General features: G+C 42.2%; 2 protein-coding genes across 14 annotated transcripts in view; one reads left to right on the top strand and one right to left on the bottom strand.

Annotated features, from left to right (window-relative positions):
• Nucleotides 1–12,498: 12,498 nt before the first annotated feature.
• On the top strand, nucleotides 12,499–15,908 carry LOC113952260 (transmembrane protein 14C-like). Its single transcript, XM_027654132.1, has 4 exons — nucleotides 12,499–12,666; nucleotides 12,975–13,076; nucleotides 14,990–15,074; nucleotides 15,304–15,908. The coding sequence occupies exons 1-4, from the start codon at nucleotides 12,591–12,593 to the stop codon at nucleotides 15,359–15,361; spliced, it is 321 nt and encodes a 106-aa protein (XP_027509933.1). The 5' UTR covers nucleotides 12,499–12,590; the 3' UTR covers nucleotides 15,362–15,908.
• Nucleotides 15,909–18,559: 2,651 nt separating this feature from the next.
• Nucleotides 18,560–25,395, bottom strand: part of MAK (male germ cell associated kinase) — a 29,575-nt gene continuing 22,739 nt past the window's right edge. For 8 of the 13 annotated variants that reach the window (XM_027654122.1, XM_027654123.1, XM_027654127.1 and 5 more), the window contains 2 exons: nucleotides 22,659–22,787; nucleotides 18,560–20,003 (listed from right to left, as the gene is read on the bottom strand). In XM_027654122.1, coding sequence (XP_027509923.1) covers nucleotides 19,849–20,003; nucleotides 22,659–22,787 — 284 coding nt within the window. In that variant the 3' untranslated portion in view covers nucleotides 18,560–19,848. Of the gene's footprint in view, nucleotides 20,004–22,143; nucleotides 22,192–22,658; nucleotides 22,788–23,184; nucleotides 25,199–25,395 lie in introns of those variants that run through there. The other 5 variants (XM_027654128.1, XR_003529479.1, XR_003529478.1 and 2 more) reach the window with 5 other exon arrangements.

Below are 25,395 nucleotides of genomic sequence, written 5' to 3' on the forward strand. Positions count from 1 at the left end.
TACCACGTGTACTTCCTTGTACCATCTTGCTTCTCCAAAACCACTAAAGGGATTTGGGAATTTCCAGTCCCTCACACACTGGTGGGCTGGATATCTTCACTCAGAGTAAGGGTATGCACCTGCCCACCACAAGCCCTGTATGTTTCCCAAACATAAATACATGGCCCCAAAGCCCAGCAAAAGTTACTTGCAGATTAATATTCCCAAGGATGGGAATATTTCAGGAAGGAAGATTTCTAAAGAACAGAATCCTGTGCAACAGCTTGTAAAGTGCAGGAAAAAAAGTTGGAGCAGTTAGTGGCATAGAAGTGTAAAGAAGTTGACCCTTTGCCTACAGAGAAACGCCAAAGTGGAAGCACAGGCTGCTTCAGGGGGCTGGTGGAGATTAGCCCACTGGCAGCTAGGTTTTAACTGATTCATTGATTTGACTCTGGAATCACAGTTAAGGAACCTGGAAGGTTAAGGCAAATCGGGCAGCCTTTTATGCGGCAAGATTTCCAGCCCAATGTCGGCTTATATGTGTGTGTAAGAGAAATGTGGATGCAGGGGGTCATTTTGTATAAACTGTCTATGTTTGTCTTCATAATCTATGGTATTGATGCGCAGAGGAAAGGTAGTGGGCTGCCAATGCTTGCAGATCAGCTTGCACTAGAATTGCAATGGCAAAAAACCAGGAAGGGTTTAGAGGAGAAGCAGGTTGTGTTGCCTTAATCCTGTGAGTGAGGTACAGGCTCTGAAACAGTGTTTTTCCTACTTCCAAACCTCCATCATTAAGGAAAGACATGAAATTAAAGGCATCTGAGGGGCTGACCTGTCTTCCTTGTTGCTGTCTTCACAACCGAGCAGCGCAGTGATGATGGTGGCTGTTCTTAAGACCCAAAGGCAGCAAACTTGTTTCCAGGGCAGTGCTCAGTATTGTTGCCCATGAGGCAGCTCTCCCTGCTCCTGGTTTTCAGGGATAAAACTCTGCTGAACTCGATGGAATGAGAGATGAGAGCTGGACAAAAGTAAAGCGAGCAACATATGCCAAAATTTATTTTAGCTTTGATCATCAGCACCACTTCTCAGACAAACTGTATTTATAAGAAGAGGACCCAGAAAAGCTTCTGAACCTGAATTCAGTCATTCAAGCAAATATTTGAAGGAAAATGTTGTAAAATCATTTTTTTAACCTGTATTGAGCTACACTTTCCCCACTTTTTAATTAACATACAAAAATGCCTAGTTTGCTCAATCTGGGAGGTGTTGAATAGTGTTAAGTCAGTAGTTTTGCATTCCTGGAAGGCAGTGCCTTCCAGTATTTTTGTGAATGTCCTGGGGTAGTTCCTGTTTTGTCAGATATCCTTCTGCTTTGCCATTGTGTCAGCACTTTCCAAGACTTTCCACACACCACATTTACTGCCATCTGTTATGAACAGGTTTTTAGTTTGGGATGGTAATGCATGTCCCAGGTCATTTAAAGCATTTATCTCCTGCTATCACTGCTGGGCTTTGTCTTTTACAAAGAGTTATCTTTAGCTTAATGCTTTCTGTGAAAAAGTAATATTTTCTGTATTTTCCCCAGGACAAACCCCCACTTTTTGGCTTATTATTTTATTTGATAAACCCAATATAGACAGGGGGTGAAATAAAGTAACAAAATTCTGGTTATAGCTGCAGCATACCTCTGTTTATGGCAACAGCCATATTATTTTTTGCTGTGCCAGAAACATAAACTCATGAGAGAGGGTTTTTTTGGATGTTCTGTAGATGCAGCTTGGGTTGGCTTGTCTCACACTGTCTGTAAATTTCACCTTCCACTTAACACTTGGAGGCCAAAATATGAGAGATCCAAAAGGAGACACAAGGGCAAAGCTGCTCTTGCAGCTTTGCATTTTTGTAATTTTTAACGGGCTGTTTTCCACCCACAACTTTTGTCTTGCTACACTGTCATTGCTATCTTTTTCTATAAAGATACTAACACAGCCATGTGTCCTTGGAACTTTTTGTGTCTAAAAGACAAATGTGCAGATAAGGTACTGAATAACAGTCAACGAGATCTTAAACACAGGAATACAATTGCTAGGTATACATACAGATAATGTTTTGTCAAAGATACTGATGTTTACTGCAGAGAACTAAAGGAAAATTACTAGAAATGGAATAAAGGTGCTGCATTTTCCAGATCTTACCTGTTCTTTAAATGTCTGTTGGGACAAGGTTTGCAAGAGAAAAGAGCATCTTTTAAGAGATTAATGTGTGTGGTTAGTAAAATCAGATAGGATTTCAGGCACAGCAGCGTTTTCCCACATCTTACTCGGACAACTAACAGAATTGGAAAAAATAAAAAAAAAATTAATTACATGCAGATTTCTGTCCACCAGTGTCCTTAGGTTGTGTAGTAGGTTGACCCTGGTTGGATGTCAGGTACCCACAAAATCCACTGTCCCACTCCCTTCTGCAACTGGACAGAGGAGAGAAAATATAACAAAGGGTTCATAAGTTGAGGTAAGGCCTGGAAGAGGTCCCTTACCCATTACCATCACTGGCAAGACAGACTCAAAGTGGGGATATAAATTAAATTTATTGCTACCAGAATCAGAGCAGGAGAATGAGAAGTAAAATAAATCTTAAAAACATACTCCCTCACTCCTCCTTCCTTCCCAAGTTCTACCTCCTCCTGGGTAATGGGGCTTACAGTCAGTTGTTTTCTGCTTCTGCTCAGAGAGAGGAGTCCTTCCCCTGCTTTCCATGTGGTTCCTCCCACAGGATACAGTCCTTCATGAACTTCTCCAGTGGGCAACAGTTCTTCACAAACTGCTGCAACATGAGTCACTCTTCCATAGGGTGCAGTCCTTCAAGCACAGGCTGCTCTGGCGTGGGTCCCTGATAGGGCCACAAGTCCCACCAGGTAAACCAACTCCAGCATGGGCTCCTATCTCCATGGGTCAGCAGGTCCCCGACAGAACCCTGATCCAGCATGGGCCTCCCATGGGGTCACAGCCTCCTTTGGGCATCTACCTGCTCCTGCATGGATCTCCTCCACAGGTTGCAGGTGGATCTCTGCACCTCTGTGGTCCTCCACAGACTGCACGGGGACGCTGCTCCATCGTGGTCTGCACCACAGACTGAAGGGGAGCCTCTGCTCTGACACCTGGAGCACCTCCTCCCCCTCTTTCTCCACTGACCTTGCTATCTGCAGAGTTGTTCACATGTTCTCACTCCTCTCTTCTCTGGCTGCAATTTTCATCTGCCCAATAACTTTTTTACTTCTTAAATACGTTATCACAGATATGTTACTATCATTCTTGATTGGCTCGGCCTTGGCCAGAGACAGGTCCATCCTGGAGCTGGCTGGCATTGGCTCTACTGGACATGGGGGAAGCTTCTGGTAGTTTCTCACCCCTTTAGCCCCCCTGCTACCAAAACCTGGCCACGCAAACGCAATACAATTGTCATGTGTAAGGATATAGGGGGAGAAGATGGAAAGTGGTGAAGATAAGTATTTTCAGGGCTGAAAGAGCAGTCAACTAAGCTTTGACAACAACACAGCAATTCTGTGGCATATTTTGATGTGGTATAGGTCTTCTTCCCAAGTTTACTTCCTTTCATTTCATACCGTGGTTAATACAAACACTTAACCTTGGGGTTCGCTTCATCACAGCCCTACTTTTATTTCTCAGTCATAGCCACTAGAGGGAGGTCACACAATGTCTGAGCAGATTTTCCCTTCCAAGTTTACATGAAATACACAAAATTTCAACAGACTAAACAAACTGCAGAGAAAAAAGAAAAACAACAAATCAGTGCTCGAGAATATTTTAGGATGGCCAACAGAAGGTAGAAGTTATGCATATCGGTCATCACATCCTGAAAAACAAAGCAAAGAAACAAACCTGTGAATGGTTATTCCTATAGCTATTGTGGTTCTATTTACATAGCATGTTAGCAGCACTATTGAGTGACCTAGTCAGCTGCATGCAAGCAGTAAAAATTGGGATGCCTGACTCTAAGGAGATTGTGTGCTGCTCTTCTGCCTTTCTTCTGAGTAAGCAGTGATGGCTCGAAGAATACCTCGAGTAATAGCAATTTAACACCAACTTTATTAAAACATCATTAATTTCAGGGTCTTTTAGCAAACTGGAGCAGTTCAGAAACAACAACACATCACATCGCATATAGATGTCCTGAAGCATGGCTGGTAACCTGCAGGCAAGGTTCTGAACAGGCAGGATCTGCCTCAGTCAGCTTATTCTGAGTTTATAGCAGCCAACACTTAATATTGCAGATCCCAGCAGAAAGACATCAAAACTTTACCTCAAGAGCAGAACTTTGATGGAAAATCTGTTCAGTATTTTGTAGAGGAAAGAAGAGAGCTTTGCTATCTTACTCTCATGGGGCAGCTGAAGAGAGAAATATTTCACAGAAAGTAATTATTTTAAAAGAGGAGTTTTAGGAAGGTTGGGAGACTTAAGAACTTGAGAGGTCTGAAACCAGACCATCTCCTTCTTGCTCTGTCAAGCCGAGTATCCCCCAAACTGAAACATCCCAAATAAAATAAAGGCATTCTCCCCATTCTGTGTGAATATTTAAAGTAGCCCAGAGTATGAACAAGTCATGTTCAGACTCCACAGACAAATGGCAAAATATCACCCAAAAGTATAAGCAATAAGATCAGCAGTTTGAAATTATGCATACAACAGAGCGTTGCACTCTGTACCTGAAGAAATACAGGTATTTTAAAAATGGGTTATATTACCTCTTTATGTAAGAATACAGGAAAACATCAGAGATTTCTGTCCAGTTGTGAGTTGGTTGGTGGTTTTTTTTGGTTGATTGGTTGGTTGGTTGGTGTTGGTTTTTTTTTCTTTGGTTGGTTAGTTGGTTTGGTTTGGTTGGGTTGGGTTGGTTTCTGGTTTTGTTGCTGTTATTAAGAAAGAACATTATAGTTAATCACTGAAGAAGAGAGAAAAGAACCATTTCTGGCAGCTGAGCTGAAGAAGTGCATCAAAACCAATGCGACCTAACCATCCTAGTGTTACTTTGAAATAGCAGTAAAAGATAGGGAAAGATGAAAACTGGAGGAGGTACACTCCCCTGCACAGCAATGACAGCAGTGATTCAGTTCAGCAACTGTAGTGTGCCTCCACAGAGAGTCTGGGCTCTGAGCAACCTGTATCTGTACCTCCTCAGTTTCCACAGTTATGGAAAAGGAAAAAAAAAAGTAAACTCTTTCACAGTGCTACTTCTAGCTGCCATTCTGAATCAGTATTAACAGAGATGCAAAATTTTCAGTTCTGTTCAGTCATCATTGAGACACTGACTGGTATAGGGCATGCAAAGGACATGCTCTCTCTAATGGGATTTCCAAGCAAGTCAGATTTTCCACTGAAGTCAGTTTGACTTTCTTAGACAACCCACTGAATGCCTTTCTGCTTATGGAGCTCCTAAAGACATTTACACACCTTGCCCAAGGAGCTGAAATCTCACATCATAGGATGTAAGGTATGTGCAACTGCAGCCTTTTGATTCCAAGGACATTAAAACAAGCACAGAACAGGCTGTGTGGGGAGGCTGGGCAGCCTCCATCCTTGGAGGGGCTCAGGACCCCACTAGACAAGGCTCTGAAGCTATGACAAGTACATCTGCACAGGCTGTCATCACCTTGGGATTAGGATTCATGCTTATGAATGAAAATCACCAGTTTCCTTTCATCAACCTTTGTGCACTCCTAGCATCAAGGATGTTTTTATATACTGTATGATGCAGCAGCTCCCTGACTGTGCAAACTTCTGTACCTGTTGTAGATATTGCAATGCTTTTCCTTCTTTTCCTAGCATCTCAGATATTCAACATATCGAAAATGAAAGAGAGAAGCAGCATGCATTCCTCTTTTTTCACTCTGTAGGTAAGGTAGGGGGTAAAGGACATTTGGAGGAGCTAGCACCTTCTGTCAGTCGTAGAGGCATCACCATTGCTTCACCCCTTGCTTGCTATCATCTTGACCTAGGACAAGCCCTGGACTCATCATCAGGGTTTGTTTAACTGGTCTCTTAATGAAAGCAGGTAGTCATGCAAGACGTGGAGTATCTGCTGTGTGGCTCTACAGCACAGTAGTTGCAATGGAGTGTATAAGCTGATAGGGCCAGTGCTTGCTAAGTCTCAAATTAAGTGGAACCTTCTCCTACAGAGGCTCCCATCTATTAGATGTTAAACTTAGCTGAGAGTTTCTTCACAAGCTTTTACCTTCGTAAGCTTATCTTCTTAAGACGCTATTTTTTCAGGTGCACTAAACACCCTCAGGTAGCTTGTTTTCCACCCCACGGCATAGAATTGTGAAATTAATAGGGGAGCTAAGACATTAGTTATCTCCCAGGTCTTGATCCAAGCCAGCAGAAAGAGTGGCAGATAAGCCAGTGCTCAGCATGAGGTAATGAGCAGGGCTGCAGCAGATAGAGACCCTGCGGCCAAGCGCTCCCCAGAGCTGCTGGGATCAGCAGGACCTGCAGTTTCAGGCTTACACCACATATGTGGCTGCAGGTGTGCTGTTCCCCATTGTGAATAATTTGCAGGTTTCATGTAATTTCCCTCAGCTGAACACATCCAAATAGTTCCAAAAATCCCCCACCCCTAGGAAGATGTATGTTCTGTGTGTGCCTGCATCATCAGAGGCATGCACAGCAGCCAAAAATATCTGGCAGCAAGTGCCCAGTTGCAATGATTGTGAAAGAGTCCCTGGGAGCACAGCTGTGAGAGAAGGTCCAAGGAAAACGAGATACAGCACTGTGCCTCTTCATGCTCCCTGGAGGGCTTGGGCCTCCTATTTCAAACCAGGTATCTGTGCAAATACTGCTCTAGGGCTCTGGTCTCGAGGCCTTGAACTAAATTCCCTGGCAGTGGGTCCAAAAGATGGATATTTTTAAGAGAAGGGAGGACAAGTCTTATGCTGAGCTTGTGGCTTGATGTCTGGTGGCAGTGCTGCAAAAGCCAGCCTTAAACCAGCAGGCTCACAGCCCTCCTGTTCCTAATCCTGTGGAATCCTGTCCACATCCGAGCTGTATCAATTCCTCTGCCAAAAGACCACGCAGTAGTTGTGCCAGCCCAAAGGAAGGAGTAGCAGAGACAATCCCAGGACTAGGAGCCAGGTAGCTGCTCAAGTTGACTTTAGTGAAAAAAAAAGAAAAAGGAAAAAAAAAGAAAAAAGAGAGGCTTACTGAGGTATAAGGAGAGGCTTATTAAGGTATCCTTTTAACTTCACTTAAGGAATGAAAGTAATGTGCATGGGGACTCATAGAACTATAAAATCATAGAACTATAGAATGTTTTGGGTTGGAAAAGACCTCAAAGATCATCTAGTCTGAATCCCGCTACCATGGGCAGGGATGCCATTCACTAGACCAGGTTACTCAGTCCCCCAAGGATGGGGCATCCACAACTTCTCTGGGCAACCTGTTCCAGTGCCTCACCACCCTCTGAGTAAAGAATTTCTTCTCAACAGCTAATCTAAACCTATTCTTTCAGTGTAAATTCATTGCCCCTCATCCTGTCACTATCCGCCCATATAAAAAGTCCCTCTCCCACTTTTTTGAAAGTCCCCTTTAGGTACTAGAAGGCTATTGTAAGGTCTCCCTTGAGCCTTCTCTTCTCCAGGCTGAACAACTCCAGCTGTCTCAGCCTGTCAAATATGTATTCATGTTTTTAGTTTTACCACTATTATGAAGCATTATCTTAGAGGTCATATAGTAACCAATTAATATGGGTCCAACACTGGACCCCTCTCCTGCAAATGAATAACAGAAATGGTATAAAATAAAGGAGAGGTGATGCTGAATTTGCAGAACAGAGCAAAATCCAAGCACACTTTAATGGGCTTGTGGTCTGGTTTGGTTTGCTCTCTTGCAATGTCCCATTCCTCTTTTAGAGTACACTGCCTTGTCCTTCAAACTTTGTCTCATTTAATTTGTGGACACCACAGCTACCACAAACTCACCATTTTGGAATCCACAACTTTGATGCCCATGAATAAATCACATGCCACAAGAGGTATAAAACTGAAGTAGCTGGTAGGATTGTCTTCTCACTGGCTTCTGAGTTAGTTGCTGGCTTCTAATTCAGTTAAAGCATCAAAGATTCTGACTTATGTGAGCTGTGAAGTCAGTAGTGACATCAGCAACACCAAACAATGAATTAAGGTGCTGCAAACAGAATGGAGGATGGTTCCAAAATCTGCCTCTTGTCGGCACACATGGACTCAGAGGTTGAGACACTGTGTTACACCGTGACATGCAGGACACATTAATGCCCTCACCATCCACCAGGAACCAGCCTGTGATCATACAGCTATCTAAGAAACATAACAACTTGACTTAAGGCTTAAAATAATTCTACTGGCATTACTCCACAGCAGGGGGGCACTTTTGCTGACCCTCTGGAAATCATTCTTAGTGGATTTGAACAAAGATGGATTTTCATTCCTGCAGATTCACAGTGCCACACTATAGCTATGGCACTACTTTCCGTCTCCTTCCTCTCCCCACTCCAGAGAAACCAGGGAAGATTCAGACCTTTGCTAACAGAGGGTCATCCAAGAAAAGGTCTTTGCCTAGCAAATCCTGCTGGCTCATGGCTGGTGACTGCCAGCAGGAATTCTAAGTGGTGGTTTGCTAAGTGAGCATGAAGGTTCACTCATAGGAATGATAAACAACAGGCTGCTGTATGAATGTCATTTTTGGGAGATGCACCTGAAGAGGTTGGAAATAGGCATTAGAAATAGGCCTAGAAATAGGCACTCAAGGCAAAAATACGGCATCAAGTAGGTAACACTTAAACCTTTCTATCTGATTTGATCAGGTACTTCAAAGCAAAAGCAGAGGTCCTGCATCAAACAAAGGAGCCAGGCTGGTTTTGATCAGCAAGTCATTAGCTCTGTTCGTTAGATGTAGGTAATGGTACAGAAATGCAAATCGAGTTGTTGCCACAAAAGACTGCAAATCATAGAATTATAGAATCAGCCAGGTTGGAAAGGACCTCTGAGATCATCAAGTCCAACCCTGGATCCACTACTGCCGTGGCCGCTAGACCATGGCACTAAGTGCCCCATCCAGTCTCATCTTAAAAACCTCCAGGGACGGAGAATTCACCACTTCCCTGGGCAGCCCATTCCAATGTCTGATTACCCTCTCTGTAAAGAATTTCTTCCTAATATCCAACCTTCCTAAACCTTCTCTGGCAGAGCTTAAGACTATGCCCTCTTATCTTACTGGTAGTTGCCTGGGAGCAAAACTTTAGCAAATGTGATCCATAGTCTTAAGCGTTTTCCAGGCACGGAGCTCTGAGTGAGGGGGACCAGAGAATACGAGGAAGAGGACAACAGAAGAAACGGAGAAAGCCTTAGGACAAAAACAGGGAAACTGCTGGTTTGCCATGGAGCCACTGATCTGTAATTGCTGGCCCTTTTTTGGTTTTGTTTCGGGTTTCTGGTTTGCTTTGTTTCTTTGTGTGTGTGTGTGTGTGTTTGGTTTGTATTGGGCTTTTTTGTTTGTTTAGTGAAAGCCTGACAATCATACTAACTTTCTTTTGTTGAAATCTGTTTGTACTAGTCTCATAAGCATTCATATACAATGGAACAAAGTTCTACCCTGCGCACCTCTTCTTCAGAGTCTGTTACGGAAGGAAAAGTTCATTGTCTCGTGAAGGAATTGGTCTTACCATAGTTTACTGTGTGCAAGCTTCAAATCTTCTGGTTTTTTCCTTCCTTGCAAATCTATCCAGGCCCAAGCATAGCTACTATCAGTAGTGCAGTCATGGAAAAAAGAACCATAAAGCAGAAAGCATGATTAACAGATCATTTATGTTGTCTACACAAGGCAGGACTTCAAACTTGCCAAGTTCGGTAAATCTTTGGGTACATGTTAATGAATAAGCCCTGACAGAAGGTGATTTGCCTCTTGTGTCAGGTGGGCCTCATGATATATTCCTTTCTGTAAAATACACAGAAGATCTTGTCACAAGCAGAAACCACAGTGGTCAGTTCTCAAAGCACATCTGGGCAGAAAGGAGGCAGAGATCAGCTGAGAAATTTGCACCAGTTTCATGGTGCTTGTGCCACACAGAATCATGGACCAACAGAGGTTGGAAAGGACCTCTGGAGCACACCAAGTCCAACCTCCCTTTCTCAAAGCATTGTCAGGGCTGTGTCCAGTTTGGAGTGGAATATCTCCATGGATGGAGACTGCACAGCCTGCCTGAGTGCCTCTTCCGATGTTTGGCCACCTTCATAATGAAAATGATTCTACCTATGTTTGAATGAAATTTCATGTATTTCAACTTGTGCCCATTACCCCTTGTCCTGTCAGTGGGTACCACTGAGAAGACCCTGGCTTCACCTGCTTTACCCTTCCCTATTAGATACTTATCTGGATCAATAAGATGCCTCTGAGCTTCTTCTCATGCAGATTGAACAGTTTCAGCTCTCTCAGACACTTCATGTATCAAAGATGTTTCAAGCCCTTAATCGTCTTCATAGCCCTTTGCTGGATCTGCTTCAGTATGTCCAAGTCTGCCTTGCACCAGTGAGCCTAGAACTGGACCCAAGATTCCAGCTATGTCTCACCATAGAGCAGAGGGGAAGGATCACCTTTAATGCAGCTCAGATTGCTGTCTATCACCTTTGCTGCAAGACCATGCTGCTGCCTCATGGGGGAACTTCTTGTGACACTCTGGGAAATCCAAGACCTTTCCTGCAAAGCTGCTCTCCAGCCTCTCAGTCCCAGGCACCTCTGCAGATCCAGACTGGGAGAGTTGCACCCTCCTTCAGGAACTAGGATTGATACCAAGACCCTCAAGATGTGAGCCCCTCAAGATTTGAATAGGGGTTTAAGTGAAACTTTGCAAATTTTTGGTTTGTTTTGTTAATTAGTAGCTGTAGCTGGACAGTTATGATTAAGCAATTGCATTTGAGCATCATACACTTAGCTAATCTTTTGTTTTAAGGACAAGAGAAGACAATGCTAAGATGAATGGGCTGTCTGGACGAGAGCCACCAGGAGTGAAGTCAGCAGAATTGAGCAGTAACTGGGGGAAAGGTAAAATCTAGCAATAGGCAGTCACAACCACCAACTCATTGAGCACCCACTTTAAACAGACCCTAGACTCATAAGGAGAGAAGAACTGGACCAATGGAGTGATTAACATGAGAAGTGAGAGATATAATTAGCAAATAAGGGGTTGAGTCCTAATTAATCAAAAAGTTATGTCATTTGTAACCAATGAATGCTCCTGCTTTAGTTTGTTAAAATGCATAAATAGTGTAATTGGTTTGTTAAACTGTATAAACAGTGTAAAGTTTTGATGGTTGGTGGGTAACCCTTTTGTGGGTTACCACCCAGCTCCCTACTTTGCACAAACCAGGATAAAAACAGGAAGTACCTCACCTCAGTGTATGAGTTAGTGCTGTGCATCAAGTAACAAGACTGCATTCAGACTGCATCTAGTGCAGAGGCTGTTCCGCATCGTGCTGGGGTTTGTGACCTGCAGCACAGCATCACCATCACTCTGCTTGTACATGGCATCCTCAGCAGTTTCCAGGGAATCCAGATGCCTTCTTTTGATGCCTGTATTGGGCTTACAGGGCAAGGTTGTGGTAGCAGGAGGGCTACAGGTGTGGCTTCTGTGAGAAGACACCAGGAGCTGCCCTCATGTTGGGCAGAGTCATGGAGGGTTAAGACGGACCTGCTGCTGGCCAAGGCTGAGCTCATCATAGCACTGGTGATAACGTGTTTAAGAATGGGAAAGAACTTATTGCACATCAGCAACTGCAGCTGGAGAGAGAACTGAGAACATTTGAGAGGAACAGCCCTGCAGACTCCAAGGTCGGTTAAGAAGGAGGGAGAAGAAATGTTCCAGGTGCCAGAGCAGAGATTCCCCTGAAAGCCTTTGGCGATAACCATGGTAAGGAAGGCTAATCCCTGCAGCCCACGGAGGTCCACGGTGGAGCAAATATTCCACCTGCAGCCCATGGAGGAGCCCACGCTGGAGTAGGTGGATGTTCCCTGGTGGAAGCTGCAGCCCCTGGAGAGAGAAGCCCACACCGGAGCAGGTTTGCTGGCAGGACTTGTGACCATGTAGAGGACCCACACTGGAGCAGCCTGTTCCTAAAGGACTGCACCCCGTGGAAAGGACCCACGCTGGGGCAGTTTGTGCAGGACCATCTTCCGTGGGAGGGACACGGAAAGAGGCAGGGGCACGATAGGAGAGCGAGGAGGAACGAGCAGCGCAGAAGAGGCGCTATGGACTGGCCGCAGCCGCCTCTCCCCATTCTCTGGCAGTCCGAAGTGATGTCAGCTGAGCCTGGGGAGAAGAGCGGCATGGGTGGGTTTTTGCTTTATTTCTGACTTTCCTACCGTGTTATTAACTGGCAAGTCAACTAGGTAAAACCTCCCGAAGCCCGACCGGTGCGAGCGGCTCCTCCCCGGGCCCTCGTCACGGCCGGCGGGCGGGACCTCCGGGGGAGGCGGTGCCGCGGCGGGGAGGAGGGAGAGCGGGGAGGAGGGAGAGAGAGCGAGCGGCTCAAGGTCGGCGTGGCTCTGCCCGCGGCTCCGCTGTGCCCGCAAATGGAATACGACTGGCTGGGCTTCGGCTACGCGGCGCTGGTGGCGGCGGGCGGCGTCGTCGGCTACGCCAAGGCAGGTGGGTGCCGGGGCCGTCCCGGCCAGGCCCGCGGTAGCCGGGGCTGCGAGGGCGCTCGGCCGCAGGTCCCGGCCCGCTGCTGGCAGTGACCCCGCAAACCCCGCTAAGTCCTTGTTGCCGCGGAAACGGTGCTTCCTGAGGCCTGCAAAGTATCTTTAAAGACAACCCCAGCCCAGTGCAGTGTCCTCCGTTTAGGTTGTTTTTGTGGATTTACAAATAACGGGAACCCGCGGGTGCCTTTCTTTGGTGTGCAGAGTGACTTTGTATGTGTTCTTTCACTGAGTGCTTTATATTTATTTTTATTCAAGGCAGCGTCCCTTCACTAGCTGCTGGTCTTCTGTTTGGTGGCTTAGCGGGACTAGGTGCTTACCAGCAGTCCAAAGATCCAAAGAATGTGTGGCTTTCCCTCGGTAAGTTTGCTCAGCACCTGAGTACTGAGTGTTACTGGTAGCAGTGGGAACAGAAACCTTTTTTTTTCCCAGCGTGTTTCCTCTGACCTGTGCCCATTTATCTGTACAAATGTAAGTAGTGGCAGGACAGGACTTCCTGGCTCTATTCGTGTACCAAGCACAGTACTTGGTTCTAAAACCTGGGCTGTCCTGTTTGAAGCCAGAGTTAGTGAGAAATATCTATCTCCTCTACCAGATTAGACACTGTGTTAACTAATGAAAACGTGCATGGAAAATGTTCAGTTGTGAAGCAGCATTTTTAGCCTGTGGTCATGGAATAAGCACTATTTTTGCAATAGTGACAGCACTGTGACAAGTGGTATGCAGCCTTATGGAATCTTGGTTTGCACAAGCATGTCAGAAGAGCAGTATATATTTCAATGCATCATACACTGTGGAGGAAACAGTATGTAAAAGAAAGGAGGTGAAGATCTATTCTGCTTGCTTACACTAGAATGTACAAGAAGCTGTGGGCATATCTTGCTGTTAGCTCTTCAGATGAAGGAGAAAATGACCGAGGAGAGTGTTATGAAGCACTGAAACAGAACAGGTGAACCTCAGGGACTTCCAGTGCTGCAGGACTGTAATACCTGTTTAAACCACTACTGGGAATTGATCTTGCCTTTGGGCACTAGGGTATTCGAGATGACCTCTTGAGGTTCCCTCTAGTTCCGTAACTACTCCACAGTGTTACTAGTGTTGCGATACTATAGCTTTACAGTGATTTAAGACTGTTTTAACCCAGTAGGACTAGTGTGCCGAAAGGCTCTATGAAGCCACTGGTAGATACTGCAGAGGACCAAACTACCTCATCAGTAAGGAATGACATGTAAAATGCAGGTCAATATGAAGCAAAATTTCCATTTGTGAACTGTCTCTGGCATGACATGGGAGTGGCTGTGCATGGCTGTGCATCTCTGGCACAAGTTTTTAGTCAGTGTCATGGAAGAAGGATGAGCAGCTTCCATGTATCCTGATGTGGTGCATGTAGTGCCTTCAAAAGCACCTGTTGAAAGTGGTGGTGTGTCAGTCTAGTACAACTCTTCATTCCTCCTCAGCCCTGCTTCCAATGTGCAGCTGTGGCTCCTGCAGAGCTTTATGTTGGTCATAGTACATCATGGGTAGAAATCCAGAAATGGAACCTTGACAGAGTGTCTCTAAAATACCGTTTGCCCTGTCTGATGCAAACAAACTTGAGGCTTTGGAGAAAGGTATACAGCATCTCCATCTGCCTTTTTTCTTCAAAGAAACGATGTCCCTGTAAATTTTATGTGCATATTGATGGGATTGCTTTTCCCAATTTAGAGATTAGATATTTTAGAGTAATGTTTAAAAGAGTAATCACTCTTTCAATTTGTTCCTTTAGATTTCTTTCTGTTTTCTAATTTGTATTTTCAAGTGGGGTTGTTTTCTTTCCAGTTATAATATTTAGTGCCCCTTCTAGTTCAAAATGCCACAGAGAAATGGGGACTGTAATATTTGCCTCCCACATAGTGAACTCTGTCACCATCCCAGCTTTCTGGCAGTTTCGAGCCTGCCTGTGTTCAAGGAAATAATCATTCATCGGCAAATAAGGAGTAATTGAGGGAGAGTTAGTGATCTCTCCAGAGGACTGGAGGTTGTGAGCAATCAGACAGTGGTCTCGACCCTGACAAGACCTCCCTGCTTCTCCTGAGCAGTGGAGCACGCTTACCAGAGCTGCTGAGATGTTTGTAACAACAGCTTTACTGTTTAAGAAAATCCAGTGCATCCGGAGGGAGGCATTCCTGTCTGTACACATAGGTCTGTGGTTGGTGCTGCTCAGTGTCCAAGTGTGGCAGTGTTGCACTGGTACTTCTGTGCCAAATGGTTCTGACTGGGCTTCGTTTCAACAGTGGCGTCTGGAACCTTGTCTACTGTTATGGGAATGAGATTTTACAACACCAAAAAAGCAATGCCTGGGATAATTGCCGGTGCCAGGTAATCACCTCTCTTTTCCTCTTGTCTGTATTATCAAATGTGCATTTTATTTAACTTACTTGTGGATTATATTGTTTTAATAATGTTACATGGTAAGTTCTGTGAAAAAATGAAATCTTCTGGTGGAGTTCAGTTAAATGAAATCATGTCAGTATTTTCTTCCTTTTTGTTCTTTATGGGATTTTTGCCTTCACCTTCCTCTTTTTATAACAACTATTCTGTTCAACAGTTTACTGATGGTTGGACGGCTTGGATTGCAGATAATGGAAAAGCCCCTTAAGCCATAAATCTGCATCAAGTTACTTGAAGATATGTGATTGAGAAGCCTGAAGCTGCAACTGCTTAAATGTGCTGCACAAAAGTGGAAAAGACACTGCTACCTGTGCATTGTATTTTTCATATCCTAACACACATGGGTTGTGTTTTTAAAGGACTGACATAGAGAGGCCTTGTTATGTCTTCCCAAATGGTATCTGTCTTAACATTTTCTGCACTGTGAAGCAAGAAAATATGACTATAGCATTAGTTTAGCTTCTGGTCCTGCAGCTTACTGTAGGCAAAGACCTCTTGGCCCTTGTATGCAGACAGTTGCAGAATTGAAGCTTAAATGTACATCTTGGTTTGTCCTTCTAAAATCATGTGTACCTCTAAAACAAGGGAAGGGGAGTTGCCAATCTGTCACTAGTAATTAATGTAATAAACATTACATCTCCCTTTCCTTGCCAGTTTATCTGGTCATAATGTTTGTCAGTCAGGGACTTTGTTCTCCCAGCACTGTGTGTCAGAAGCTGGTCCCACAAAACATAATCATGGAACAGGCTGTTGAGGTTCTGCTGTAATGCAATGAATGCAGACCCATTCCTTGCAATTACTTGTAAGCAAAAGTGTCCAGCTATATGTAATTAATTTCACTTTTACAGATTATTATTCATAAATCAAAAATATGCTTTATTAGGCAATGCTGAATTGCAGGCATAGGTTTATTAAAAATTTTAAATAAACTAACAAATTATTATTACAAACCTTTGTGTTCTACACAACTTTTTTTGTCTTTAGTCATTCATCTGGATTGATAGTTTGGTGCCTTTCTTGCAGGTTGTCTGGATATATTTGCAAACATGAATTGTATACATAATTTCTATTCTATTCCCTGAATCTAGTAACTTGTAAATATTAAAATCTGAAATGGGGGGAGGTGTAGAGAACAAAAGCACACAGACCAAATATTCAGACAAGTATTGTATTAAAGTTTGTTTGGTTTTTGTTTTCCGAGGGAATCGTCTATTTTAGATTTAGAAAATTCTGTGTGAAAGTTTCTTTAAAGACTGAAGGGTTCATTTGATCAGTCTTTGTCCTCAATTGATTCCCTTGATGCCTGAAATTGTTCCAAATATAAACCTGCCATAGAGAAATAATCCTGAAAGCTACACATGGTTGGTAATGTATCCCTTTTCTGGTTTCATTTAACTTACGTCCCTTTCTGCACAGATCCTGAGCTTTATTTCCTCAGCCTTTCTTTGGTGCCTGGTACTGAGAGAGATGGAAGCAGCAGGGTTGATCCATTAGATGGTGAGACCCTGGAGTTGCTTAGAATTCTCTAAGTACCAGGCCAGTAACTTTGCAGGAGGGTCACATCCTGTAGTTTTCCTTTCCTCGTTCCTTGCTGCAGCAAAACAGGCAGGTTGGTGACCCTGTGCTACCTGAGCAGGAGGTGCAGAGCTGGGCCAGTGGCCATAGCCATAGCCAGGCTCTGCCAGCAGTGCAGTTTGCCAGGAAACTCACAATGATAAGGCAAGGCTGAGATCAAGCCAGGGTGCCAGGTCAATCTGATTGGGTTCCAGATCCTCAGAGACATGGCCAGGAATGGGTGCAGCTCCAGCAAGGGTCTCAGCAGCCTGTTCCCAGGCCAAACAACTTGGGTCAGAGCTGGCTTGAGCACAGGCAGTGAGATCTTGAGGGGGAACTGTACTCAGAGCATCTTCTTAAAACCCTTATTCATCATCCTGCAGAGTTCAGCTTCAGGTGTTCTCCTGTATTTACATTTCCCTCTTGCCTCCCTGCATAGAAACAGAAGATGGTTTGTTTATATGTCATCCTTTTAAGTGCCTAATCCCAGCCCATGGACTCACCATTGGTGGGCACGTGTCTCAGTGTCTTTGCTCTAACTTGAAAAAGTTAGTAAGCCAGGCATTAGCATTTAAGACACTTCTCTTTAAACTACTTCATAGTTTTTTTGCCTCTTCATATTGCTGTTGAATCATTTTCTTCTGTAGAAGTAAGATGCACACATAAATGCATCTCTTGCAATAGTGAAAACATCCATGATCCAGCAGTTTTCTAATTGTATAATGCTGGTCTCAAATCAGGTAACTTGCCAATTTGAGCTGCAGTTGTCTCTGATGGAATAAAGAAAACAGAAAACAGGGAATTGGACTTAAAAGCTTTTAAACTCTTAGACCAAAGTGTTAAGCTGCTGTTCCATGAGCTTTGGAAAGCAGTAGCTTGAACTGAGAACTGCTGGTAGAACGTGTTATCACTTTTCATGTTCAGGAGAAACAGCAGTAATACAGACAAAGGGACAAGAGAAAGCTTTAGTCTTACATACTCTTTACCTCCTTGAAACTTTTTCAGCATACTAAATTTTTTAAGCATTAGGTGGCATTTCTGCACTAACAATCCGATATGTGTCAATGAATCAGAATTAAAATGACTGTACAGAGCTCATTAGCCTTTTCTTGCTGTTTGCAAGAAGGATTTTTTAACACTGATCATGCTTTGATTATGAACAAGTAAAGGCTGGTTTAGTTATGTCAAAGCCCTTTCAAGGTTCATTAGCATATGGTAAGGGACAGCATGTTTCTTCTAGCCATATTTAGTACCAGAAATAGTACCTGTTTATTTTTCTGCTCTAGGTGACTTATGGACACGTGAGCTATGGACATGTGAGCTTTGGATGCATTACTAGTTAATTCCTCAACCAGGCCGTGTTTTTAACTAAGTCATTGGCATCTTGTACTAGAGACAAGTGATTAATTTATCTTGTTTTTTAATTATAAACCTATTGCTTTAATACCTGTTACAAACAGTCTGAGGTTGTCCTTCATTGCCATGGCAAGTTGCATATATTCTACCAATAAATAAGGACACATTTAAATAGCATAGGAACATCTGTTAGTACTAATGGAATGACAAATATTTAATCCTAGACCAATGGCAATTGAATTAAACTCTCTAGTGCATTACTAATCATATATATCCCTATCCCTGTATAGCTCTTACAGCATTAAAGTGGCATTTTCTTTAGGTGCAATTTTAATAACAAAATATTTGACTTTTTGGTAAAACTGTTTTAGATTAAATTGCTTTCCAGGAAATTAATGTAACCTATATATTATGAAAGATTGGGTCAACAACAGAAATTTAAATTTTAATATCCATTATAAAAGCCTACAAATACATTTCTTTTTTTTACAATGCTTAAATCATTTACAATGCTTTAATCATTAACAGCTTTAAATCCTTAAAGAACATACTCTGTTTATACTTTAAAATGGCAAGTTTAATGTAACTATTAAGTCTAAAGCATCTATTCTAAATGCAATTGTTAACAGAAGTAGCCTAGTTCAACATCCTAAAAAACCAGTTTATTGTACATTGCAAAGTCCTTTACATGATATTATTATAAAACTTACCATAAAAGCTGGAGAAAGTACTGAATGAGCATATAAACAGCGACACAATGAATTATTAAAGGTTCTGTGTGTTTTTAGGTAGCTAAGTTGGCCTTTAAGATCTAAACCAGAAAACAATATTTTTAATGAACAGCTGAGCTTATTCAACTTCTGTAGTTTAAGTTTGATCACCCAATAAAGATATAGAAACAGGAGTTTACTGATAATTTATGCATTTTTGGCTAATTCACCCTTAAAATGACTGACAGACCACAGTGATTCAGGCTTCTTAAAAGGTCACTGTGACACTCCCTTGACAGGACAGAGGAAAATCTCTACAGGTCTTTGACCAAAAATGGCATTAAGTTAATTATAACAGCAGAATCTAATTGTTAGGCTTCACTTCACAGCTTGAGTCTAGCATTCAGTACTTGTTTAGCTATTTTCCAATATTGCTATATCTTTCTACAGCCATGTATCAGCCAAGTTTTTAGAGTTTTCTTGTGTAGTATCTATAAGTGGATTGCTTATGACCCTCTACAAGGATTTAAGCTCTCATTGCTACATGAATATTTGCAGCTTACAGACCCTGAGTAATTCTTAGTTACAAGTGAGTTCTGAAATCCTTGTAGGAGAGTTTGGTATTCCTCACAAAGCCAGAGCTGTGCTTTCACTCTCATCTTCCTGCTGAGGAACCAGCCTAACACCTGGAAGCCTGGTGCTGCTCTGCTTCAGCCCTACTTCTAACTGCTTGTGTGCTTCAAGCATATCCCAACAGTGGATGTTGCACTGGATGAATAACCATAACAGTTGTGTTTAAGAGCACAGGGATAGGAGATCATCTATAGAAAAATGTCAAATGAAATCTACTTCTAGTAGTTTTGGCAATATGTGTTATACAATACTTCATTACCTCCTACTTTATAGCCAGTATTTTACATGGTATTATATGTGTACTATAACAGGTAATAGAACACAAGGTCTTTTTTTTTTCTTTACTATTGCATAGTCTTAAGAAAAGTTAGAGCAAATAGGCATTTCAGGTTTCCAAGTGCAGGAGAACCAAACACAGCGCACGTAGTGTCTGTACAGGATGGCATTTTCTATCTGTTTCCTCCATATTTGGCCACCCAGTCTGTTCTTCCATGTACTCGCTGAATTGTTGGTGGGTAAGTTAAGATACTCATGTTTTTTGCTGGTGAATTGAAGGTAGGACCTGGTAATGGAGCACGAGCAGCTTTGGTTTTCCAGGAAAAATCTGAAAGGAACAAGAACTCACAATTAATGATGACTAAAAAGATATTTTACTTCTTTACAAAGAAAAGAATGAGAGGTTTAAGATGACTTATGGTACTTAAGGGTGCCAATGTAGCAGAGTGCTTTGGTCTCCTACATGTCATAAAACATCCTGAGTTGGAAGAGACCCAAAAGGATCAAGTCCAACTCCTGACTCTGCACAGGACAACTGCAAGAATCCCACTATATGCCTGAGAGCATGCTGTCTATGCTTGTTTTAAGATAAGGTGCATGTTTCCTATAGTTTGTGTGTTTAATCCTCACCTACTGGATATTTGTTTTGCAGCAATTATTCGAGAAAACATTGAGACTGAAATTCAGTAGAAAAACTGATGCATATACCTACAATTCTGTATCTCTTATTATAAAACTGCTACAGAATGAGTGTGTTCTTTCTTCTATCTCAAATATTTATAAAAGCATGTAATTATAACATTGATAAACTTATTAAGACCCAAACAGCTTAGACTGAAGGACTGCTTCTGGAGACCTTGTTCCCTTTGAGATTTTATGCCTTTTATTCCCCTCCTGCTCAACTCAGAACTCCTGGTTTAACTGGTGACAAGTCCTCTTTGCTCCGTTTCCCATTTCCCCATTGATTTTATAGGATCTATTCCAAGTCTGAAGGTTTTCTTATTCCTTAATATTGGTATCCACCTGATATCAAGCACTAGCAGTAGTGCATTACTGTATTCCTGGCCTTCCTACTCAGATTTCTCCTTTTTGCATTTCAGGTAGTTGGCACTTCCTCAAGCTTCATGTGACTAAAGTAATTGTGCTGCTGCGGGGGCTGATGTTTCTTCATGTTCATGACCAATTCTGCCATTTTCCCAATCCTTTAAAGTCAGTCATTTAGGACCTCTTATCCAGACTCCTGCTATACCTTAGCATTCCCAAAGTAGGCCCTACCCCTTCAATTCCTACATTTGTAGTTTAGTCTTCTTTTATTATGTATTAGTGATACTCTTAAAAAAAATTTCACATTTAAATTTAATGGTTCTTTGGTGCCTGTGTATCATTCTGTTTCTTACAGAAACAGTGGATTGAACCCATTCAAGAACAGGTGAGGATCAAGGCATTTAAAAAAGAGGAACATCAAGGAACTGAAACTGGGGGTCAGGTCTCCACCTCTATGAAAACTAATACTGTTCCTTTTTATTGTAGGCTGGCATTGGTCAGAAAGTATGATTTCAGCCTACAGTAGCTTGGCAATGAAGGCCACTTTTCCTGGGTCTTGGCATTTTCCACAGAGAAATCGATCCTTTATACTACATTAAATTATTTAAATCATGGCATTAAAAAACTTAACAAATTAAGAGAGAAATACAATTGAGAGCATAACTATTTCAGTTTGCATAATGCAAAGCAAAGGGTCACCAAAAATGTTAACGTTCAAATATTGACAGCTAGGAGATAAAACCTGCCATTTCCTTCATCCTTATCTCTCTTCCCATGCAAGTCTGCAAAGTTTAGGCTAAATATGAGGGGTTTAAAGCAATAGTATTCTTACTCTTTTCCAGGACATGTAAGAGTGTCTTAATTGACCTCCATCTGCCAGCTTTTCTGACTTTTACTACACATTTTCCATTTCTAATTACAGATTAACAGTGAATTTATTTCCCTTTGGAACACCATATCTAATCCCTTCTCTTTCACACTATTCACAGCAGTCTAGAGATAGTTGCAGATTTTGTCCTCCTATGAACTTCTTGATCCACACACTGTGACAAATCAAAACTCTCGCAGCTGTGTTCCAGCAGTGAGTTGATAAGATAATGAACTGCAGCTCCAGCCTTCCCTGGTGGGCTTCTGATGCACTCAGGCACAGAATACATATACATCTAAGCATATTTTATATATGCATGCCATCTCCCTCCTTCCTTCCCTCTCTGCTTCTCAGAAGTTACTTGCAAATTCCTGAGGAGAACAGGTAACTCAAAAGAGCATATCAGCAAAAAGACATTATTTAAGCAGGACCATATGAGATTGGTGTGCCATAAGCCCTTTGGTTAAACAATTCACCAGGAGTTGAGGGCCTTGCTGTTTCCTCTGAAGTAACTAGAGAAGCATGCTGCTGGGCAGAGCTCTAAATCTTCACTCACAAACCAGTTTCCCCTGCATCCTGAGCACTTCTGTTCATCTTCTCTGAATTAGGAACATACAAAGTGCTCAGAATGTCATCCATACTGTAGAGGATCCAAGGTAACAGTTACATTTAGAACAGACTTCATGTTGTTTTTTCCAGATGAATGGAGTCCAGTCTACATGACCATTTACTACAGAGTTTTGGAGTTACGTATTTTTACAATTCTGCTTAGTCCCTCACCACTAATAAGCAATAGTTTAGCAAATGGTCCAAACTTTCTAGAATTATAAAAGGTTTCCACCTTTTGTAATTATTTTCTTTTTTACCTAATAAATATTAGTAGCAATAGTTTCTCTAGCTGTCAGGACTGCCTCTATACACCTACATTCAGATCACTTACGTTAAGAACAATTTATGCCCTACAGTTTTAATTATAGAACTTGAGGAAAACCTTACTAAGGGCTAATCTCTTTGGAAGCATGGAAAATTAACGTTTGTCTTGGTTATGTGTGGTAAAAGGATATTTCTTACCTGATACAGGTGCACCAAGAGGTGCTAGCTGTATCCGTTGTCCAGCTGAGCCAACTTCTTTTTTATGGAAGGACGGGGCGTATATTCCTGATGGGTTGTAAGCAGCACTACTTACAAAGCCAGGATTTCCTGTTGACATTACAGAATTTTAGAATTTTCAGTGGTATTCAGAAAACCTTGCCTACTTTTTATAGTCACTTCAAAATACATTTGCAGTACCCCAAGAGTACTCCCTAGTGCTCATCTCTTGAAAAAAGTATATATTAATTCTTTGTTTTGTATATTAGTTATACTCTTTACAGCACTTAGCAGACTTGCAAGCTGGAGATCAGCAGGAAAAAAACAACAGAGAAGGGTAAACATAAAAAGGTTTACACTGAGTTTTAGAGAAAGATAGATAGGATCTTACCTTTTGCTTACATCTACTTGCTTTACCAGAAGCTGGTTTAAGCTGTTTGAAAACTAGCACTCAGCCCTACTCTTATGCTCAACATGTTTGGACTAAATCTAAAAGAATTGAAACCCAACTTCTCTTGTGGGAAGTGGTGCACCACTTGAAGTTGACTGCCGGTTCCACAGCTAAAAGGCCTACTATAAAGGTCAGACCCAACTACCCTCTTTCTTTAACCCTGGTTATAATATTAGGCCTAGTTTTGGTTCAGATCTTTCTTTAAAGCAGTACTCCCATGGGAAGGTTGGCATAACCATCCTCATTTGGAAGCTGAGAAGCATTGTGCATGTACACACAAAATTAGTACTGAAATTAATGTTCAGTGGCAGAAGGAACTGTTACAATAGATTTCCTGCTCCAAGAAAATTTCTTACCTTCCTCATATGTGTCATCACTTGGGACAGTGTAAAGACTGTGCTGGCACAATGTCCAGAGAGAAATGCTTTTCTCTAGTGGTATGGTTCTGTGTTCAGTAGTATTAAATTGTGAAATACAAGGCCATACACAGTAGTTTGTTTTAACATTTATTAAATGTGAGCATATTCATCATAGTTTCAGTGGTAGTTGCACTAAACATGCAGTATCTGCTTTGACAGTTTTTGTCTCCTAAATTCCTAGCCTTTGTGCAATCCCATAATGTTCCTCTTCACACAAACACTCTCAGTCCTCTCTGATTATGTCAGAGCTCAGAGCAGTGGATCTATAAGCTGCAAAAGTGGTCATCTACAACCTAAAAAAGGTATCCTCAGCTAATTACAGCTGCATTGGGTTGTTGCAAACCTCCCTGTTCAGGAGCACTAACAAAAAGCATTCAGCTAACTCAGTTTTGCCAGTCTCCTCAAACTGTCACTTCACAGCTCTGCAAATAGTTGGGTCTCCATGTAGCTTTCCTCTGTCCACTTGATGCCAGTTTCCACAGTAAAGAATGACACATCAGTACAGTTGGTGAAAAATAAAACTTTAATGAAGTATTCCAATAAAATTTAACTTTCTTGTAGAGTCTAAGTTGTTCTTCCTATTCAGGAATTTGCCTGAAAACCAAAACAACACAGTTTTAGTGGTTCATTCACCTGCTTGTGGATATATACACACACATTCTCTTATTCCCCAGTTCCTAGCTATTGGGAGTAGTTCAGATCTGAGAACTCAATAGCATTCCTTAAAATTCTGAGGTCTGAAAATAAGAACATGACAGGCCTCAATTAATACAACCTCGAAAAGACTACTTCTATCTGCTTCTTTGCTACAGCTCGGCAAAGCTGCATAGCTGTCAAAAATTGTTCAGCCATCTTTTTGGTTCTTCTTACCTCTCAATGTCCAATGTCCTTTATGAATTCTTCTGCAGGAAGTGAAAAAGTGCAGCCAGGATGAACAGGCTGGGTCAAACAGAGAGGTCTGCAGGGGTGATCTTTTGTTGGATGAGAACAAGGGAAGCAGGAAAAAAAGTTCAATATAAAATAACAGAATAGCTACAAATTTAAAAACATCCTACTTAAAAGCACAGTTCCTTACCTCTGACTACTGCCATACAAAGGAAGGGGTTCTTGCTAGAGAAGTAATCATCCATCAGGCATCCAGGAGGTCTGGCAGCTGGTCTATAGGCAAGCACTCATTGCCGTGATGTCCACAAGGGTGGCCAAGGCCATACCCCCATCTCAAACAACACACACCTGATTCTTCATAAAGGATAAGGTTGTTGAATTGTTTGAGGTAAGTAGTGAATTCAAAAAACCCTACAAGTAGTTGCAATGAGATGTGTCACATGGGCAGTACACACCAGAGGGGGCAGGAACAGGGTGGGAGGTAAAACATTCCAGCATTTGCAGTGCTTATAGCCAACAGTGTATTTAGACATAAACTAGGCTGCCTGGAATACTGAGTTTCCACCTTTTTACACTAAGGTGACTCCACCAAAATCTGTTCAATCACAGCACTGTAAAAATCAGTGTAAGAATCAGGTAGAGAATCCAAATGCAGGAAATGGTTCAAGTCCCAAGTCCTGTCATGAACAAGCAGTCCTTCAGGAGAGATGCACGTGCTGCTTAAGGATCACTTCTTCACCATTATCCAGCAACAGGGCAGTGACCTGCTGTGGATTATAATTAGGATAATAAAATACTCTCTGCCTTTTAAGACACAGTAAATGCCAAGAATCCAGAAATCACAATGAAGAGAGCAAGGTTTGACAAAACAGAGTACAACTGCAAATGGAAGTATATGATCATCAGGAACATGCATTATAAACATAACTGTTTTACAAGAAACTGTAAAACATAAATAAGAAAC

The sequence above is a fragment of the Corapipo altera genome, unplaced genomic scaffold (assembly GCF_003945725.1).
Source record: "Corapipo altera isolate COAL_440 unplaced genomic scaffold, ASM394572v1 60, whole genome shotgun sequence".
NCBI classification, from domain to species: domain Eukaryota; kingdom Metazoa; phylum Chordata; class Aves; order Passeriformes; family Pipridae; genus Corapipo; species Corapipo altera.

Coding starts and splice junctions, on each gene's coding strand:
- LOC113952260 (XM_027654132.1), top strand. CDS start 12,591: ATGGAATACGACTGGCTGGGCTTCGGCTACGCGGCGCTGGTGGCGGCG. Junction 12,667..12,974: donor CGTCGGCTACGCCAAGGCAG/GTGGGTGCCGGG, acceptor TTTTTATTCAAG/GCAGCGTCCCTTCACTAGCT. Junction 13,077..14,989: donor GAATGTGTGGCTTTCCCTCG/GTAAGTTTGCTC, acceptor TCGTTTCAACAG/TGGCGTCTGGAACCTTGTCT.